Raw genomic sequence first — 20,479 nt, forward strand, 5'->3', positions numbered from 1 at the left:
CCAGGCCAGGCTGCTGACGGCCCCTTCCCCTCCACAGCCATCTCAGCTTCTTTGCCTCCAAGCCCAGCCCCACAGCCATGATCCTCAACCTGTGGGAGGCGCGGCACTTCCCCAACGGCAACCTCAGCCAGCTGGCTGCAGCAGTAGCCGGACTGGGCCAGCCAGACGCTGGCCTCTTCACAGTGTCGGAGGCCGAGTGCTGAGGCCGGCCAGGCCCAACGCCTACACTCTCACCAGCTTTGGCACCCACCAAGGACAGGCAGAAGCCGGACAGGGGCCCTTCCCCACCCCGGGGAGAGCTGCTCGGACAGGCCCCCTCCCGGCCAAAGTTGTCCCTTAATGCTGGTCCTTCAGACCCTGCCCAAATTCCCACCTCTCCATGGCCTGCCTAGCCAGGCTGGCACTGCCACCTGCTCACACTCGGCCCCAGGGCCCAGGATGGACAGTGCCTGGAGCCTGAGCCAGGCCCAGCCCATCTGTGTGTGTGTGTATGTGCGTGTGATGCTACCTCTCCTCCCGTCCCTCTCCAGGGGCCCCGCATACACACGGCCATGCACGCACACACTGGGCCTGGGCCAGGACCCCGGAGCTCCTGCCTGAGCTGGACCTTATGCAAACATTTCTGTGCCTGCTGGGTAGGGGCACGTCTGAGGGGCCCTGCTCCAAGCCTGCAGGACCGAGGGCCACAGCCGGACAGGGGTTAGCCCCTGGATTCAGGCACATGACCACCACACGAGTACATGCCACGCATGCCTCGTGTGCTCATCTCACACACACCCCCCTCCCGGGTCATGCAGACACCCCCCACCACACACATCTCATGCTGTACACCTGAGGCTGCTCACGTCTCACGCCCAGTGTCGGTGCATATTTGCCTCTCACGTGCTGCCCTCTCTCCACCCACCCAGGGACACCCCACGGCTCCTCCCTGCCCCTGCCCCTCCCCTAGCCTCGAGGTGCCCTGCCCGGCGGGGCCTGTGAATATGCAATGGGAGTCCCGGGCTGTACAGTGGCGAGTGTGTGTGGCGTGGTGTACCCGTCCCCAGGGCTGGCTGGTGCCCCACGCGGGGCCTGTCATGTGAAGCTCGTGTCCTGACTTTGTCTTAAGTGCATTCACGCACTTACACTTGGCCTTATGTACACAGCCTTGCCCGGCCGCCGGGGCGCATAGGGATTTTATTGGACGTGAATGTAAATAAATTATATATATATATTGCTAACCTGAGTGCTACTTCTCTCGGGGAAAGCCAGGGAGAAAGGCCAAATGGCCGCAGAGGGGTCACACATGGGATGTCCCCGGAATCCTGGGTGGCTGGGCCTGGCTGGGAAACAAGCAGACCCCGACCCAGGTCCAGCAAGGCTGCGGTGGAGCCTCCTCAGCCTGGAGATTTCCTCAGACACGAGTCAACTGTGCAAGACGGCAGGCAACAGCGGTGACCAGGGCTGCACCTTTGCCGGACCCATCCTCTGACTGCAGGAACGTGACCACACAGTGAGGGGCCAGCTCCCTCACCGTGGCTGCCACCAGGCTGGAGAAGCTGTGAGGGGAGGACTGAGGTGAGCCCAGGCCACCAGCCCCACCTAGCCACACCTCCCTCCCCAGCCCGCACACCCAGACTCACTGCGGGTGCAGCTTGTAGAGCGTTCCATCCACCCCCACAGACACTGCCAGCTCTTCCAGGCCCCGGTTCTCCCGGATCTTCTCCACCACAGCAGCTACACCCGCCCCACAGAGCTGGGCAGCCCGCTGGGACACGGCCTGGCACACCTCTAGCACTATCAGGGCATCATCTGAGGTCAGGGGCAGCCCCAGATCCTCTAGGATGGCTCGGACCTGCCGCAGGGCCAGGCTGTCGCTGGGGGCCAGGAAGGAAGAGAGCACAGAGAGGCGGTCATGACTTCTACCACGTCATCCTCCAGAGCGGATCTCGCCACCACCCATGGCCAGCAATCCCCCACAGTGGACAGAAATACTCCCTGAAGTAGGGGAGGCAGTGTAGGCCTCAGGCACCTTTCGATCTCAGAGAGGAACTTGGTCTTGAAGATGTCCCTGGTCTGAAGGCGCTGGGTCTGCTGGCCCCGGAAGAGAACGCCAAGGCTGGTTAAATGTAAAAGGATGTGGCGGACGATCTCCCCCAGGTACATGCCGCTGATCATCTTTTCAAACCTGCACGAACATGTGTGTGCTCACAGGGCAGAAGGCCCCCCCGGCCACAGTCCCCAGCACCAGTCATGACCAGCCACCACTGCCTGGGCCCAGCCCACACCTCTGCTTGCCGGGGTTGATGGACGCCTGGTCCACACTTGCATCAAAGCAGGTGCTGAGCATGGCCAGAGAGCCATCGTCCCCAAAGGCACCCCACTCCATGTTGATGCACATGCGGCCTGAGTCCCCAGGCACGCCCGCCACATTCCTGAGCTCCTCCATGTAGCAGGCATTGGTGCCGGTTCCTGCAGAGAGGCCAGATAACGTGGAAGCTACTTATTGATGCGGACAAGGACCCTCTGAGTACTTCCTATACCGAGATGGCAACATTCGGGCTCATTCTCTCTACCTCTCCGTCTCCTCATGCTCACAGCCTGTCCCTAGTCCTGGTCCTCCTTCCTCCCAGACATCCCTCGTGCAGACCCTGCCAGTTCCAAGCCCTGGGGACCTTCACTGCCTTTCCCACCAACATCACCATAAGTGCATCCACCATGCCACCCCCAAGTGCTCCTACAATGCCCAGCTGTCCTGTCATTCCCCTGGGAGACATGTGACATCCCCCGTCCTCGTCCCCAGCTCTCTGCGGTTGAGAGGCCGAAGCTCCCTGGACTGGCCTGCCAGGCCCTTATTCCAACTAAGAGGTGCTGGACCAGGAACAGGGGACACAGAGAAATCAGAGATGAGGAGCCCCACAGTCTGGCCAGAGGTCAGGCAACGAATAGCCAGCTCTGACGGAGCCTCTGTGTCCCTGTGAAAGCACCAAGGAGAGCATCGTGGGAGCCCAGACCACGGGGCAAGTCTCTGCCAACAGGGTCAGGAAAGCAACAGAGAGGAAGTGACCGAACCCAAGAAGCACAGAAAGGAAAAGGCATTCCGGGCAAAGGGCGCACCCTGAATGAGGGCGTCTCCCTCCTCTCCCTGACACAGCTTCAGCTCCAGGCAGGTGGGCTCCTTGCTGGCCCCACCTGGAGTTCCTCTGTCCAGCTGTTTATGCCCACAGCAACCTGGGCATGCCTCTCCTAAGTGCCTAACTGTACGCTGCTGCCCACGTGTAGAATCGAGTCACTCTCTGACCACCGCGTGTTGTTCTGGGCTTAACCCTTGCTGAGTGGTCAGCTCTGAGAAGGCAGAAATTGCCTCTTGTTTTATGTGTCTTCCTGTTCCTCTGTCCAGTCCCCTGTGGACACAGGGCAGGAGCTCAGTAAGGACGGAATCTTGGACTGTCTGAAGGACCTTCACTGCTCATTGCTTCCCTGCCCCCGCCCAGCTCCAAACACCAGGTGTGTGCCGTGAGCCAGGGACCATGCTATATTTTGTCCCCTCCCATTTCATCCTCATGATGCCTTGAGACAGGCATTGTTATTCTTATCTCTGTCTTAGAGATGAGGAAACTGAGGCTCTGGTGACTTGCCCAAGGTCACACAGGTGGAAACACAAAGCTAGTATTTCCACCCAAATCTGTACAACTCCAAAGCTCAGATTCATTTATCAGATGGCAAACTGAAGTTCAGAGAGCTTAAATGACCATGAGTCAGTCACTGAGCTGGACTAAACACCCAAGCTCTAGACTGCCAGCCCGAGATTGTTCCAGAGCCCCACTGGGTCAGACCAGAGCAATCCTACATCCCCAACGCCAAGGAAACATCCAAGCGGAGGAATCCACAGAAGGCAGCAAATTGCCAAGCAGTAGGGGCATGAAAGGGCAGGGCCCTCCTCACCGACAATGAGGCCTATCTCGCAACGGGGGTCCTCATAGCCACAGGACATCATGGTCCCCACCGTGTCATTGACAATGGCAACCACATTCAGCTCCACTGCCTGCACACAAAAGGATGCTGCTAGTTGCTGGGCAACGCGGTCGTCACAGCAACCAGCACCGGACCCAGAGGTCTCTACCGCAGAGGGCTCCCCGCTCAGAAACCAGGAGACTCTTTGCTCCCCTCAAGGGCTGCCACAGCCCCAAAGCACCCCTAGAACAGGCTCCTACCTGTCTGCGCGCGATGGCTTCCCGCAACAGATTCACGACATCTTGGCCCTCACAGTCTGATGCATTAAAACCCTTGGTCCAGTTCAGGAGGATGCCCTGGGGTGAGAACAAGAGGAAGTGGCAGGAAGCTGGAGGCCCCTTCAGGCTCACTCTGCCTCCGCAAAGCCTGCATCCATCACAAGCCTAAGATTTCCACCCTCCCCAAGCACAATTCCTTGCCTACTTTGCTGTATGGTTGAAGGCCTTGCCCTCTGCCTGCTCCCTACTCCCCAGGAGGCTTTCGGTGTTCAAAAACCTATTAATAACCATCTAACCTACATTTTCCATTATTAGTTCCAGACGGTCAGAGGGTCTGGCCATTTTAAGACGTTTGCCCAGAAGGAATGGCCCTTTGTAATTGGGTTAGGAATGAACAGAGCTGGTAAAGTGAGTGCTGTGTGTGAAACGGGAGGACAGAGAAGGCTCAGAGGCCCAGATGACAGCAGATCCCACCCTTTCAGAAAGAACTCCAAGTTACTCGAGAGGAAGGAATTCTCAGCTTCAAGGATAGAGCTGTGTCAATGGGTGAGTCACTCGAGTGTTCCAAACACAAGGGGAGGAGGAATGGAAAAGCCAGAACCCAGGCCCTGGGCAGGATGAAGGCAGAGTTCCTGGATTGTGAGAAAAGGGACTTAGAACTTAGTGACACAGGGCTCGATGGTACCTGGAAAGGAGTGCTGTTTTCTGAGTGTGCGTCCTGTGAGGGAGGGGGCAGGGGGAGCAGGAATTAGTCTACAGCTGTTGGGAGAAAATTACTGCTTTGCTCAGAGGAGGAGCACGGAGGGTAGGTCAGGAAATCCTTGGGGCAGAAGATTTTAGAAATAGTAACCAACATTTTCCTCCAATAATATGTCCTTTTATTCCTTTTTTTAAATTGTTATAGGCTCATTGTCTCAAAAACAGAAAGCAGAGAATGTGATAGAATGAGAGAAAGAATGTTTGAGAGAAAGAAGCCGTTTGAGAGAGACCAGATGATGAGTAATAGCCCCTGTGTGGGCTGCTACCCCTAGAATGCAGAAGGGTAGGCAAAGGGGGACGTCAGAGCCAGGTTGCTGATGGCTTCCTGAGACAGGTGTCCTATGCCCTCCCCGCTGGGCTGAACTCCTGTTCAGAAGGGATCTGAGAAATCTGAGAACAGAAGAGGCCCCTGCCCTCCTTCCCCAGGTAATGCCCAGGAAGGTGTCGAGACTCAAGAGAGAACGTGGCAGAGGGAAGTGCCCAGAGAGCAGGGCCCGAGGCACCTCCCTGTGTCCCTACATCGCTGCAAATTCTGCACAGCAGAGGCTGCTGCAGAGCCAAGGGGGCTACTGGGGAAGGCAATCCCCACACTGGTTAAGTTTTCACCCCTGAGAAGAATGTGGGCCCAACATTTGTTTTTATTTTAGACGGAGTCTTGCTCTGTCGCCCAGGCTGGAGTGCAATGGCACAATCTCGGCTCACTGCAACCTCTGCCACCCGGGTTGAAGTGATTCTCCTGCCCCAGCCTCCCAAGTAGCTGGAATTACAGGCGCTCACTGCCACACCCAGCTAATTTTTGTATTTTTAGTAGAGATGGCGTTTCAGCATCTTGGCCAAGCTGGTCTTGAACCGCTGACCTCGTGATCCACACGTCTCAGCCTCCCAAAGTGCTGGAGACCTGAGCCACCACGCCCGGCCTTCAGCACAGAAATTAAGTTCAGTTACAGAAAATTAATAAGACTATATTTCTTGCCCCCACCCCCACCCCCGATTTGCACATGGAGCCTCACCTGCTTCTCACATCTTACAAGGAATAATCAAAAGGACTGAGCAGGCTTAGCCTGGAGCAGAGCAGCCAAGCAGCAAGACTGGCCCACTGCACCATCCAGAGGATCACCGTGTAAAAGAAAGCAGAGTACAGAGTTGCACAGCAGGTGCAGCGCAGCGGCTCACGCCTGTAATCCCAACACTTTGGGAGGCTGAGGTGAGCGGATCACCTGAGGTCAAGATTTCTAGATCAGCCTGGCCAACATGGTGAAACCCCGTCTCTACTAAAAATTAGCTGGGCATGTTGGCATGTGCCTGTAGTCCCAGCTACTTGGGAGGCTGAGGCAGGAGGATCGCTTGAACACAGGAGGTGGAAGCTGCAGTGAGTGAGCCAAGATCATGCCATTGCACTCCAACCTGGGTGACAGAGTGATTTCTTGCATATCAGAGAGAGGTCAGAGCAGGAGTAGGGGGTGAAAATCACATGGAGGCTGGTTGGAGTAGGTGAGATGAAGCTTTTCATTGAACACAGGTGTCTAAGAATGCAACTGTTGCCTTCAGGGGCAGTGAGCTCCTTGGCAAGAGGCTTTCAAGCAGAAGCTGGGCATGTTGAGAGGAAGATTCCGGAGTTTGGACCAGAGGCCCGGGAGGTATTGTTTCTGTGACAGGCTTCAGGTGTGCACATTGAGAAGTCCTTCATCCTTGTGTAAGGACAAGCTAAAGTGTGTGCTGAGTAGGGATGTGTGTCTCAGCCTATGCCTGGCCCTCTGCCACCCTAGTCATGCACCCACCACCGAGCCAGGCACTGAGAAGGAAACAAACGAAGAAAGGAGGAGGAGAGAGGCCAAAAAAACCCCAAGCAACTTCAAGCCCCTGCTAGAGACAGGAACAAACGCTGGTTCCCGCAGGACCCTGAGGCCCACACACCAGTGCTATAGCTAGAATGGATGATCTGTCCTCTGATCAACCCCAGTCTAGGCCTGACCTGCTCCCGAATGCTTCAGACCCTGACCCTGGGCCTACCCTGTCTGGGGAAACTGAGGCTGTGTGCAAGGCCAGCCCAGCAGTGCTGCCACCACCACCAACCCCAGCCCCCACCACCACCCAGCCTTTTCCCCTGCCCACTGCCCACTCCATGAAGGGTATGTGGGCAGGAGGCCCTTGGGAATCACTTCTCTTGGCCCTCCCTCACCTGGTCCAGGCCAAGCTGCCTACATGGGAAGGAGAAGGTAAAACCCAGTGGGAAGCTCTGCCCACTCAGGCCCTGCTTCTGCTGGAAGTCCACGATGCAGTCCACAATGTGGTCAAAGAGCTGTGGGCAGGACAGGTCAGGCGTAGGCACTGCTCAGCCCTTCCCCACCTCCGACACCAAGGTTCAGGCTGTGGGTACCTGCTGCCCAGAGCCCTGGGCCACACTCTCAGGAATGGAGTAGATCTGGCTGGTGATCTGCACACCTGTGGTCACACGTACTAGGAGGACACGGAAGTTCGTGCCCCCGAGGTCCAGGGCCAGGAAATCCCCTCGCTCTGTGGGGCAGAGACCCTCAGTGCCAGGATAGTGCTTGTGGCTCTAGCCCTAGCCCACACTGTGACCCCATGTTTTGGTCCCACACTCAGGCCAGGTCCTTACCGCTGCCGTCAGGCGTGGCCCGGACAAAAGTGGGCAGCATGCGAAGGGAGGAGGCCTCCCCTCGGAGCCCCTTGACCATGGCCTTCCGCATCTGTGCCTGAACCGCTGCCAGCTGATCGTGGTTTAACCGAAACGGGGCCAGGGTCTCCTCCAGCAGGCGCCGGTGGGCAGCCAGACGGGCAGCCACGGCAGTCACCATCGCCACTCCCCGGCCACCACCATCCACAGAGGGGATGAAGGAGACATCGCATTCCGGGGCCAGGAGCATCACTGTCCCCTGCAGGATGCCGCAGAACCTATGGATACACACAGGTGCGCCCGGCTTGGTCCTGGACACCCAGACACACACAGGTGCGCCCGGCTTGGCCCTGGACCCCCAGACACATACAGGTGTGCCCAGCTTGGCCCCGGACCCCTCAGGCCTCCTGAAGCCCAAGGCCCCATCACTTTTTTCTTTTTAAAATTTTTCTAGATACCGAGTCTCACTCCATCACCCAAGCTAGAGTGCCATGGAGTGATCATGGCTTACTGCAACCTCAAACTCCCAGGCTCAAATGATCCTCCCACCTCAGCCTCCCAAAGTGTTGGGATTACAGGCGTGCACCACCATACCCAGCCTCCCCTATCACTTCAATTCTAAATCTGTTCTGTGCACCAACCATAAGCCCTAATGTCCCCATGGCCTCTACCCTTGCACACACAAAAGGAAGCATTGTTTCTGTCCTTGGATGTCTTCTGGCCTCCCATAGCTCAGACTGGCCCTCCCTCTGCCTAAGTGCCCTTCATGTCCACTGGCTTGCAGACGTGATCCCAGAGGACCCTCTGGGTGTGTATCACACACACGTGCTCATGCCACATAATCATGAGGATCATGTTTCCACAATACCTGGGGTGCCGCTCACACACTCGGCCTCCGGTGGCCACAGCGACCTGGAGTGTTTGTTGCTCCCGGCCGTGCTGGAGGTGGGAGAGAACAGCGGCCAGGGCGGCAGCACAGAGCTGGGCAGCCCGCGTGCATACGGCCGCGCACACGTGCTGCACAAGCTCAACATCCGAAGCCCCAGGGCTCAGGCCCAAGTCCTGCAGGATAGCACGGACACGGGCTGCCCCAGCAGAGGGGCTGGGGAGGAAAGAGAAGTGGTTTGGAGCTCAGCCCAGAAGCTCCCCATCCCACTAAAGCCCTATGGCTACCTTGGGGACAGAGTATCCTCCCCTTACCCCAAGCCAAGAATCCCCCAGTAAGCCACCATCTCCCCCACTCACTCCTCCATCTCAGCCACGTGTTCCAGGAGGATGCTGCCTCGACTCAGCAGGGCAGGGGAGGTGCCGCCACCAAAGAGGACCCCACGCTGGGCCAAGTGAGCCAGCACCAGCCGCACCAACTCACCCAGATACAGGCCTCCAATCATCTTCTCAAACCTGAAGGTGGAAAGGGTGGCTGGACAAAGCCTTTTCTAAGCCCTCAGTCCACCTCGTCCTACCTCCAAGCATTCCCAAAGAAGGATTCTTTTCTTTGGGGCTCCCAAATTGGAGACTCCAGAAGCAACGAATGGCCTCCCAGAGGACAGGTGGGTGTATGCCTATACCCCATCGCCCCCTCTGGCATAGGTTACATTCCAAAGCCTTGGGGAGAGGAAGAAGGCGGCAGAGAGCACTTTGCTCCGCCACTTCCAGCCCTCAACCCCCAACCTGTCAGGGCAGGGCAGAGTCAGGAATCGGGAGGACCAAGGGTTGACAATTCTGGGTTCTAGAACTTTGGGCCCTTCCTTCTTTGAACCTGGCCAGGGCCCCAGGTTGCTCCCTGGAGACCCTCAGAGTGACAGGGAGGGGCCTAAGGGCCTGAGAACAGGAACAGAAGGGGTTGGGAGCAGAGCATAGATAGGGCCTGGAACCAAAGGTCAGGGCCCCCCACCAGGGCACCTCTGAGCACCAGGATTCAGGGACTCATGGTCCAGGGTGTGGTCGAAGGTGGTCAGCACTGGCCCCAGCGCCCCAACATCACTGAAGGAGCCCCACTCAACGCTGACACAGACGCGGCCCCGGTCTTCATCCAGCACTGCCACGTGCCGCGCCTCCTCCATGTAACATGCATTGGTGCCCGTGTCTGGCAGAGACGAACCTGTCAGGACCTGCTCGCCAGGCAGCACACCCTCCACCCGTCATCACAAATGGTCTGTGGCTCACCTACAACTAGCCCAACCTCACACGGCCTGGCTCCCAGCTCACAGCCCATCATGGTGCCCACTGTGTCGTTCACCACGGCAACCACGTCGATGTTGTAGGCCTGGATGATGGAGAGGGCAGAGGTCAAGGCTGGCCTGAGTGGTCAGAGCAGGGAATCCAAGGGATGGGCAGGGCTGGGGCCCTGGCTTTGGAAGAGACACATAGAGTCCAGGAAACACATGTCTGCACGCCACACACATTTGTGCCACAGACGCTCTGGGCTTCCATTTTATAGGAGCTTTTCCTCCAATCTCACCCTCAGCTCCTCCCTAACCCCCAACTCGGGCCCCCAGGTCACAGTGACGTCCACCCTCAGCATCTCCCAGGACCAGGATGAGTTTCCTGAGACTGAGCACCTCCTTGAACACTGCACCTTCCCAGCCTCACTGTCATTCTGCCTGGCTCCCCAAGCCCGTTCCTCCCAGCACTGGCTTCTCGCCACAGAGGGTTAGTCCAGACGAACCAGCCTTTCTCCAGCATCCAGACTCTCGTGTGTGGCCTTCTCTGAGACTAGATCTTCTGCCCCAGTCCCAGCCTGACTTGAAGGAGGCAAACTCTTCCTTCAAGTCCCTGATCGAAGAGCCGGTGCTTCCTCTATAGTCCTCCCAGAGTTGTCCACGCACTACTCCTTGACGCGGACAATCTTTTATTAGAATGTGTCCCCCTCTAGACTGTGAAAACCTTGAGGAGGAGGTCAAAGTCTGTTCATGTTTGTTTGCCCGGGCCCTGAACATTTATTTGACCTTTCTTAGCCTCAGTGTTTTTTAACCTATACAATGGGAATGGGAGCAACATGTACCTGAGGTTAAACTGGACGGAGGACATGAAGAGAAAAGGAAAGCAGCTCTTCAGAAGCCTAGGCCCAACACATGTGTGCCAGGCCCAGGCCAGCATGGGCACCCCTCCTGCCACCCCTCCCTCCACTCACCCCATGCCTCTGAATGGCGTCTCTCAGCAGCTGGACCACATCCTGCCCTTCCACACCACTGCACCTAAAACCTTTGGTCCAGGAAATGAGGGTGCTCTGGAGGTAGAGAAGCTGAGTTACTCCTCTGATGGCCTTCATGGGGCTGCAGCCACCCTCCACCCAGCGTCCCATGTCCACTCCACCTCACCCTGTCCAGGCCCGTCTGGTGACAAGGGAAAGAGAAGCTGAAGCCAAGTTGCAGACCCTGTTTGCTCACAGGCTGCGCATCCAGGAACTCAGACAGGCAGTGGGCAGCAAAGTCAAAGAGCTGCAGGAGAGGTGGGGGCTCAGCCTTGCCCATCTGAGCCCCAGCTGCCCAGCCAGGCCCCCAGACCCCAGATGCTGGGCAGAGAGTGCTTACCTGCTGGCCAGCACCCAGCATCACCTCTTGGGGGATCACAAACTCCTGGCTTCTGGGCTCCACCCTATGCCCCTCAATGCCAGTTAGAGTCACCCACAAAACACGCAGTGAGGCCCCTGTGGCCCCCAGCTCCAGCACCATGAAGTCTCCTTGTTCTAGAGGGCAAGCAGGTCACAGAAAGGCATGCAGCTGGCACGACCAGAGCCCTCTGCCCACTTCCCAAATTCCTAAGGCCTGCAAAGTCTGGTCAAGGAGCCATAGAGATGGGGGACAGTAATAAGGAACATTTCCCTCCCCTAGATCAGTACCCTCTTCCAGGCCTGGCCACGCATCTCAGTCTATGCTACCCACCAGTGCCATGTGGGGTGGAGCCCACATATGTAGGCAGCATCCGGACCGCAGGGGCAGGGCTGGCCTGTCCCCTCAGCGCCTGCTCCATGGAACCCAAGAGGCTGGCTTGGATCTGCTGTAGCTGTGCCCTTGTCACCTTGAACTGCTGCAGGCACTCCTGCACCTGGGGAGAAACAGGCCAGCATCTGGGAAGGAGCACTGCTGGGTTAGCCAGACTCCCCAGCTCCAACCAAGGCAGAGGCCTGCCCTGCCCAGCCCAGCCCGCTTCTCGGCTCTTCATACACCCTGGCTCTCTTGCCAACAGCCTGCACCCAGCTCTGGCCTCCTCAGAAGGCTCTGTCCTGGAAAGACAACCCACCTTCTTCCTCCTCCTGCCCCATTACCTCACGGCTCCTTCTCAACTCCCTGCATCCTCTACCCTACCCCCTTCTTCTTTGAATTCAGGGTTTGGCAAGACCTTCTTCCTGTCGTACCGCAGATGATTGCTCTCTGGTTCCCCAGGACCCACAGCAAGAGTCTCTCAGTGAGTTGTTGTTGAACGAATGAGAGAATAAACAAATGCACGAACGAACTTCAAGTGTTTCCCTCTCCTAACCCACTCTCAGACTCTGAAGCCTGAAAAGGCCCAGCACGAAAGCATTTGGAGAGCACAATGCAGAGGATGGTCCTTTTTTCCTTCGGTCATCCTTCCTGAAACATTGCTGTAGCCCTCACCACGCACCCAGCTCTAATCTAAGCACTGCACACACATAACCACCCAAGAAGCAACAAATGCTTTAGATTCCAGGGTGGGAGACAGAAATTAAGCATATAAACATACAATTTGGTTCCAGTAGTGACGGTGGCTATTAAAGGTGGGGTGCAGGATAAGAAATTAGAGAGTGACCAGGGTAGAAAGAGGTATTTTTAGATATGAGTCCAAGAGGGTTTCCCAGAGGAGGTGACCTAAATGAAGGAAGGGAATAAATAAGCCATTTGAAGATCCAGGGGAAGAGCGAGGGGATGGATTTGGGGAAGACTGATGTGGGGGTGGATCAGCGTCTGAAGGGGCAGGTGAGAAGGCAAGGAAGGCAGAAGCCGGGACACCGTAGGCTCTCACTCCACCAGAAGCCCAGTAGCTTAAGAGCCCCAGGGACCTCATTCCTGTGAGCAAAACCCTCCCCTAGACGACTCTCACCCATCCTTCAAAGAAGCCCCGACAGCCTCCCTGGATTCATTGAAGGGTCACAGTCCAGCAACTCCATCCTCCTCCTCCTCAGGCTCAGACTTTCCAAAGCCCCCACTTCCTGTCACACGGGAGTTCTATTTCAATGACCTATTGCCCCAAACTGGACCCTTATCTGTGAAATAACAACTCAGGCACCTGGATAATAAGGCCCCTCCAGGGAGGAGAGGCTGGAAGGAGAGGCTGCCGTTTGAGGGAGATAAGGACAGCTCAGTCCCACCTCTTGCTTTAGGAAGAGAATGGGAAATAGATCCCTAAGGAGGCAAATCATCCTAACTGGGGTGCCAGATGTCCACTTACACGTTCACCTTACAGCACATGCTTCCAACAGCCATGCATGCTAGGGGTGCCCATGCCCACTCTACCTCACCCTGACCAGGCCAGTCTGGTGACAAGGGAAAGAGAAGCTGAAGCGAAGCTACAGACCCTGTTTGCTCACAGGCTGTGCATCCAGGAACTCAGGCAGTGGGCAGCAAAGTCAAAGAGCTGCAGGACAGGCGGGGTCTCAGCCTTGCCCCTCTGAGCCCCAGCCACCCAAGTGTTAGAAACATGGAAACGGAGGCTCCAAGAGGGCAAGTCAGCTGCCTGGCCCAGCAGCTGTGAAGAGGCAGGGGAGAATCTGAATCCATATCTGTCTGACTGCAGAGATGTTTCCACGTCAACGTGAAGCTTTATAAAACCTAGAAAGTTCCCTTGAAAAGAACCCAAGGCCGATGGAAGTTGCTGGAAAGAAACCCCAGACGATCTGGCTTGAGAAAACTTACACCTGGGTCCTCGCACTCCCTTTTTCTGGCTCTGTGGTCCTGGGAAAGTCCCACTCTCTCTGAGCCTCCGTCACCTCTTCGTGCAAAACTGAGAAAATAATAGTACTTGGAAGTCCCCCAATGCCAGGGACTATGTCTTGCTCAAGGCTACATCTCAGGGCCACGAGGAGCACCAGCTGGGAGCAGGATTTGTTGATTGGATGGTTGTGGTGGCATGAGAATTAAAGGCTGTAATGTATGTGGAAGTGCCAAGTGCTGCTGGGATGGGAGGGGCGTTTTAGTATTGCTTCATGGAAACAATAGAGTCATGGAGAAGTCAATGGCTTGGGCAAATTGTTTTTCTTCCTTTTCCTCTTGGGCACATTGAGATGTTCAGGAGGAGAGACTAGAAGACAGCAGAACTGCAAGAAAGACAGGAGGACTTCCCTGGCAGATCCCGGTGAGGCACACACAAGCCAAGAGAAGGTATTGGAGCCACCTCCGACACCCCAGGAAGAGCGGGGAGAGACCTCTGCCAGAAGAGCAAGGAGAAAGGCAGTAGAGAGCGTGTGAAGTCCACTGTGGTTTCAACTCTGGCTCTTGTCACCAACTTGCTGTGTTGCTGGCCTGGGCCCATCACCTCACCTCTCTGAGCAAGTGACCCCTCTATCTAACAGGAACAATAGTACCCACTTCTCAGAGGTGCCATGAGGACGGAGAAGACAGAAAACCGGAAGTGGAGGAACAGCGCCACACGTAGGAGATGCTCAGCGAAGCACAAGCTCCCTGTCCTCAGAGCACAAAGCACACCTGGCCTGGAGAGCCTGACTCCATACCTCTCTGATGACAAAGAGAAGCCTAGGGGAAGGGGTCGGGAAGGGCCTCTGAGATGGGGCTGGGAACTGACCACACATGGTTAACTAACCTTTTTTCAACCTAAGGTCATAGCAAGGGGAGCACAGGGTAAGGCCTATGGTGCTGAGTTGGGAGTCCAGGACCATGGGAAATTTGGTGTCCCTGTGAAGTCTCCCAAAGCCGAAGGGAATTCTTTCAACCGCAGGTGTATGTGATGGAGCCAGCAGGGCAAACGTGGGCCTGCACAGGAGTGTCAGCAGGGAGGGGCGAGAAGTGAGGGAGGAGATGACAGCAGGCCCTAGAGCCAGTCCTGGCTGAGCAGGCACTGGGGCCCAGCCACTGCTCTCATTCCTGAGGCACGGCTGTGGGTTGGGCACAGAAGAACTGTCTGCAGCAGGGTCTGGGGCACTGGTTGGACAAGGGGGAAGTGGGAGCATGAAATGAAGCGAGGGGTAACACCCCCACAATCTGGGCAACAAGCCTAGTCAAGTGGATGTCAGAACATGCCAGAAAACTAAAGAAACCACAGAGAATGACTCAAGAACCCGTTAGTGGGCACCTCCTCTATGCAAGTCCTGTTTATTTATTTATTTATTTACTTATTTATTCATTCATTCATTCATTTATTTTTAGACAGAATCTTGCTCTGTCGCCCAGGCTGGAGTGCAGTGGTACAATCCTGGCTCACTGCAAGCTCCGCCTCCTGGGTTCACACCATTCTCCTGCCTCAGCCTCCCGAGTAGCTGGGACTACAGGCACCCGCCACCACACCCAGCTAATTTTTTGTATTTTTTAGTAGAGATGGGGTTTCACCGTGTTAGCCAGGATGGTCTCGATCTCCTGACCTCGGCCTCCCAAAGTGCTGGGATTACAGGCGTGAGCCAACGCGCCTGGCCTTTTTTTTTTTTTTTTTTTAGATGGAGTTTTGCTCTTGTTGCCCAGGCTCGAGTGCAGTGCCACAATCTCAGCTCACTGCAACCTCTGCCTCCCAGGTTCAAGCGATTTTCCTGCCTCAGCCTCCTGAGTAGCTGGGATTACAAGCATGCACCACTATGCCTAGCTAATTTTGTATTTTTAGTAGAGACAGGGTTTCACCATGTTGACCAGACTGGTCTTGAACTCTTGAACCTCAGGTGATCCACTCGCCTTGGCCTCCCAAAGTGCTGAGATTACAGGCGTGAGCCACCGTGTCCAGCCATAGGCAAGTCCTTTATCTCCATTAGCCTTCGGGGGTGGGGAGTATTAGATTTTATTTTCCTCCATTTTCCTGATGAGGAAACAGAGACTAAGAGATAAGAAATGGCTTACAAAAGAGTTTCCTGCTCAAGGGTGTGGTATGAGACAACTTCTAAATCTTGGTCAAGATGACAGAAAAAGGAGAAACTCACTTCTGAGCAAGCCTCAGGCATGAGTTTGGCACTAAAATCATCTGTGTGCCTGATTATAGTGGCTACGTTGAGGGAAACATGCAAGAGGAACTGGAGAGGCGGGAAAGGTCTCAAGAACACAGCTTTTGACCAGATAATCCTGGGAAGGTCCACTCTAGACTGTGTCAACCCACTTGGGGCGGGAGCAGCACCTGTGTGGCAAGGTGGCAAAAGTGATATGTTTGGAGTTGAAACACCTCAGCTCGAGCTCCTGTCATGTCTTAAACTCAAGTCATATCACTTCTCTATGTCCCTTTTCATCACCTGTAAGATGATCATCCCAACCTTGCAGTTGTTTTGGAGCCTGAAAAGAGATCGTTACCAGCTCAGATATGAAAAGCTTGGTGGAAAGGGGCTGCATGGGTGAGAGCCCAGGGCCCCATGGCAGCTTCAGTCACGCAGCTCTTGATGGCCTTGAACAAGCATGAAACAGGAACCCAGTGCTGAACTTACCAGCTCTGAGCTGTCTGAGGGCCCGGGCAAGCCCTCCTCAGGGTAACTCAGGGCTTCTTCCCCCTGCCGCAACCCTGCAGATCCAACGGAGTCCATGAGCTTCCACAGTGGAGGCTGGCCACCTACAGTAGAAAAGGGATAACCTGGGTCAACCATTTACTCTACAGGCCCTAGGAGTCTGTAACCCAGACCAACTTCCTTCCTTCTGAAGGGGACCAGGAAGGAAGCTGGGAGCAGACTCCAGAACCTGCGACCATCAAAGATCCTGTAGCAGTCAACCAGAAGGCCCTTGTTTTTCACAAGCATGTGAAACGAGAGAACACTGGAAAGGCTGATTTCAGTCCAAATGCTGTTCATTAATTCTGTCATTCATTGACATTCACCAGTTCCTGATGCCTGCTATGCTGGACGTTGCGGTACAGGTGAAGCAGACCTAGGCCCTGCCCTCAGGGACCTCAGTCTCATCAACAATCACAGTATGATTAGCACAGGCAGTGGGTGAGATGGCCACATGTAATAGATGGACATGCTGCTGTGGTTGGGAGGTCAGGGACATGCTAGAGGCTTGGAACAAAGAAGGGAGCAAAGACCTGCCAGAGAGGCAGGCAGGCTGGACTAGGGACAGCCGTTGTGCCAGGCTAAGGCGCGTGAATTTCCTCCTGAAGGCAACAGGGGTCATGGACAGGGGTGGATCTGTGCTTCAGAAAGGGGTTTCACAAGTGATGTGACCTTGGGCAAGTCATTTATGACTTCTTTGAATTTCAGCTTCCATCCGTAAAACAGGAGGAAATATTATCTACCCTCACAAGGTTGTTGTGAGCGCTAAATAGAGTAACACCTGGGGAAATGCTTTATGAGATGTAATGTGCGACATAAACCAGGGGGGTTTTAACAGTGCAGTGATGCAGAGCAGAAAGAGCCCTGTGCTCAGAGGTGGGGACCCTGCTCTCCACAAGGCAGCTTCACCGCATCTCTCAACCTTTAGGCTTTTCATCTGTGAAATGGGACCAACATGTATTAAAGGGCTGTGTGGGGCACATGAGATCATGAGAGCAAAGGAACTTGCTCAGATGTGCATTCAGATTTATGTAGCTGAATCTGAACTGAAACTCTGTGAGTCTCCATTTCCTCTTCTAACATGGAAAGCTAAGTTCTTGGGAGGATTAAAGGAGTGAGTGGTCCTTTGCACACTGTAAAGAACTGTAGAAATGTCATACTTCGCTCATCCGAGCTGGAGGTGGTGTTGCTGTTCCCGTAGTCCCAAGGGAGCCTTCAGTGAGTCAGGTGCTCTTTAGGGGTGGGGAAAAGGGAAACACAGCAGAGGGTCCAGTATGGGAAGAGACATCTGTCCACTGAGTCACTTTACCTCTCTTCCCTGCAACAGCAGAACTTCTGGAAACACAGTACCTTCCCACCCCTGCACTCCCCTCCTTGCCTACTCCCATTACACTCACTAATTTGCCCTCTCCACATGGTCACTCGTGACCTCCTAACTGCCCAATCCCAAGCCTTTTCCTCAGCCCCCACCTTTACTGCCCTCTCTCACATGCAAAGCCACTAGTCATTCTCTTTGCTACAGAATTTTCCCTGCCCTTAGCTTTCACAGCCAGTCTCTCCTAGGTCTCCTTCCTGAGTCTCTCGTAGTCTTCATCAGTAATTTCTCTTCCTTCAAACAATGGGGTTCCCAAGTTTCTGGTCGTGCCCTTCCCCCACACTCCCTTTATCTCACCCATCCCCAAGGTTTCATTAATAGCTGTTTCAGGGCTCCCAAATCTACCTTTGGCCTCAGCCAAATCCTAAGTCCCAATGGTCTGTGAGACATCACTATCTGGATGGTGGAGAAGCTCCTCAAATTCAACAAAGCCATACTCATTTTTCCATCACCTTTCCCCCACAAAGCTCTTCTGTTCTCCACCTTGCCTGGAGACATCGAAGTGTGCTCACTCACACGGCCATTTGGGTTGCCTGCATGCATCCCTGACCCTCACCTCCTCTATGTAATTGGATCTCAGGCTCTCTAAGAGCTCTCCTGGGCATCCCCTCCTCCCCATTCCCACAGCCACTGCACCAGACCATCCTCCTGCCTGATTATTACAACGGCCTCCTAACTGATACCTCTGCTTCTAGTTTCTTCACCTCTTTACCTCACCCAACTTGACCACCTCTGCACTCATGGCTGGCACGGGGTCTGGTATAGGTATGTGCTAATGTGCCTTTCTAAAATTGGAAGGAAGGGGAGTGGGTAGTTTTTTCTTATTTAATTTTTTTTTTTTTTTTTTTTTGATACGGAGTCTCGCTCTGTCACCCAGGCTGGAGTGCAGTGGCCGGATCTCAGCTCACTGCAAGCTCCGCCTCCCGGGTTCACGCCATTCTCCTGCCTCAGCCTCCCGAGTAGCTGGGACTACAGGCGCCTGCCACCTCGCCCGGCTAAGTTTTTGTATTTTTAGTAGAGACGGGGTTTCACTGTGTTAGCCAGCATGGTCTCGATCTCCTGACCTCGTGATCCTCCCGTCTCGGCCTCCCAAAGTGCTGGGATTACAGGCTTGAGCCACCGCGCCCGGCCTTTTCTTATTTAATAAAGCAACAAATCAGCTTCTGATAAATCTCCCCGAAACCTTACATACCTATGCTGAGTTTCCGAATCTGCCAAATAGGGGTGTGGAATGCTTGTTCTATGCTACAGGTCTATTTCAAGGATAAAATGAGGTAACTGGGGCAATTACCTTTGAAAAGGACCAAGGGCTACACACGTGGCCTCCTTTCAAGGCCCAGCTAGTTCATTTATTCATTCACTCACTCATTCATTCCCTCATCCATTCGATATTTATTCAGCATTTTTACATGACAAAATCTGTGACGTAATCCCCAAGTAGCTCTAATATTTATATGCTAGGTAAAGGTATTCAGCTCTGTCTCTTCCATCTGAGATTCCCTGTAGGGAGGGTCAAGTCTCCTTCACTGCAGTATCCACAGAGCCCAGGGTCTGTTGGACTAAGGGCCCTTTGGCTTCCCTTAGCTGAATGGGCTACGTGAAGTGAGTTTTCCTCCTGAAAAGTACCCCAGGGACCTCTGCTAATGTTGGGAGCTGCCATCAAGAACCAGCTGGCAGGTTGGGTGTGGTGGCTTGCACCTGTAATCCCAGCACTTCGGGAGGCTTAGGCGGGCAGATTGCTTGAGCCCAGGAATTTGAGACTAGCCTGGGCAACATGGCAAAATGTCATCGCTACAAAAAAAAAAAAAAACAAAAATTAGCTGGGTGTGGTCATGTGTGCCTGTAGTCTCAGGTACTCCAGAGGCTGAGGTGGGAGGATCACTTGAGCCCAGGAGATTGAGGCTGCAGTGAGCCGATTGTGCCACTGCACTCCAGTCTGGGTGACAGAGAGAGAGAACCCGTCTCAAAAACAAAGCAAGAGAACCAGCTGGCTTAATCTTTCCAGTGTCCACTTCCCCTGGCGTGCGCCAAACAGGAGGGATGAGGACAAGACGGTGCGGAAGGAGCAGGCAGTAATCAGACCGAGGCACTTACCTGGGACACAGAAGCTGGCCACTCTCCTCAGGTCTGAGCTCTTGTCTGGCAATATGAGGCACCCCAATGACCAAAAGTGACATTCAGGGGTGACCTGAGTTATAATATCCTCAAGCCCCACCCTTTTCCTCCACCACCACTTACCAAACATCAGCTAATTCAGGAAGCTGCACTTCCTTCCAGGCCTGCCCTAAGAGTAGCCCAGGCTAGGCAAGGCTGTGGTGAAAACTTGAGCAAGATGATCACCGCAAAGTGGAGCCTTGAACTGGGTCTAAGGTTTTGGGCCATTCCCTCTACAATGCTGAGGGCTATTTATTTTGCAAATAAAATGAGTTTTGAGGTGGTGGCTCGCCCCTGGAAGGAGCTGGGCCTGGGAAGGTTATGGTAAGTACTTTTGAGCAAGAAGCAATGTGGGAGCACAAGAGGAAGGGGCTGACTCTGCAGAAAGTGGGCAGGGCTAGCTGAAGAAGCTGAGCCTTGAAGAAAGAACAGTATGCTGACAAAAGTGGTCCTTGACCAAGTGGAGAGCACGTACACAACCATAAATCACACACACATACAGGTGCCTTCATGGAATGAGGTGCAGCTCCAGGCGCCTGAAGAGGATACACCAAAGCGGGGATATATGGTGGGAGAGGAGGTGACAGGCAGACTGCAGAGTCTGGACTTTAGTCTGTAGGCTGAGCAGGGAGAGTAGGTTCACACGGTAGGTCTTCTTTACTGGAAGGAGAAGGGGAGTGTTAGGCTGCTGTGGAGCTATT

General features: G+C 54.7%; 2 protein-coding genes across 2 annotated transcripts in view; one reads left to right on the forward strand and one right to left on the reverse strand.

Annotated features, from left to right (window-relative positions):
• UNC5A (unc-5 netrin receptor A) overlaps positions 1 to 1,220 on the forward strand; it is a 67,623-nt gene extending 66,403 nt beyond the window's left edge. Inside the window, exon 15 of the mRNA XM_025389345.1 lies at positions 38 to 1,220. Within this exon, the coding sequence (XP_025245130.1) occupies positions 38 to 203 (166 nt within the window). The 3' untranslated portion in view covers positions 204 to 1,220. The remainder of the gene's footprint in view (positions 1 to 37) is intronic.
• HK3 (hexokinase 3) lies at positions 1,191 to 19,776 on the reverse strand. The gene is made up of 19 exons (XM_025389344.1): positions 19,719 to 19,776; positions 16,193 to 16,314; positions 11,490 to 11,652; positions 11,139 to 11,293; positions 10,926 to 11,045; positions 10,739 to 10,834; positions 9,772 to 9,871; positions 9,508 to 9,691; positions 8,851 to 9,006; positions 8,474 to 8,707; positions 7,588 to 7,883; positions 7,348 to 7,484; positions 7,150 to 7,269; positions 4,194 to 4,289; positions 3,925 to 4,024; positions 2,268 to 2,451; positions 2,012 to 2,167; positions 1,623 to 1,856; positions 1,191 to 1,538 (listed from the first exon to the last, which is right to left on the reverse strand). Exons 2-19 carry the CDS (start codon positions 16,286 to 16,288, stop codon positions 1,394 to 1,396), a joined length of 2,772 nt encoding a protein of 923 aa, XP_025245129.1. The 5' UTR covers positions 16,289 to 16,314; positions 19,719 to 19,776; the 3' UTR covers positions 1,191 to 1,393.
• Between the last annotated feature and the right edge of the window lie 703 nt (positions 19,777 to 20,479).

This window comes from Theropithecus gelada, chromosome 6 (assembly GCF_003255815.1).
Source record: "Theropithecus gelada isolate Dixy chromosome 6, Tgel_1.0, whole genome shotgun sequence".
Taxonomy (NCBI): Eukaryota; Metazoa; Chordata; class Mammalia; order Primates; family Cercopithecidae; genus Theropithecus; species Theropithecus gelada.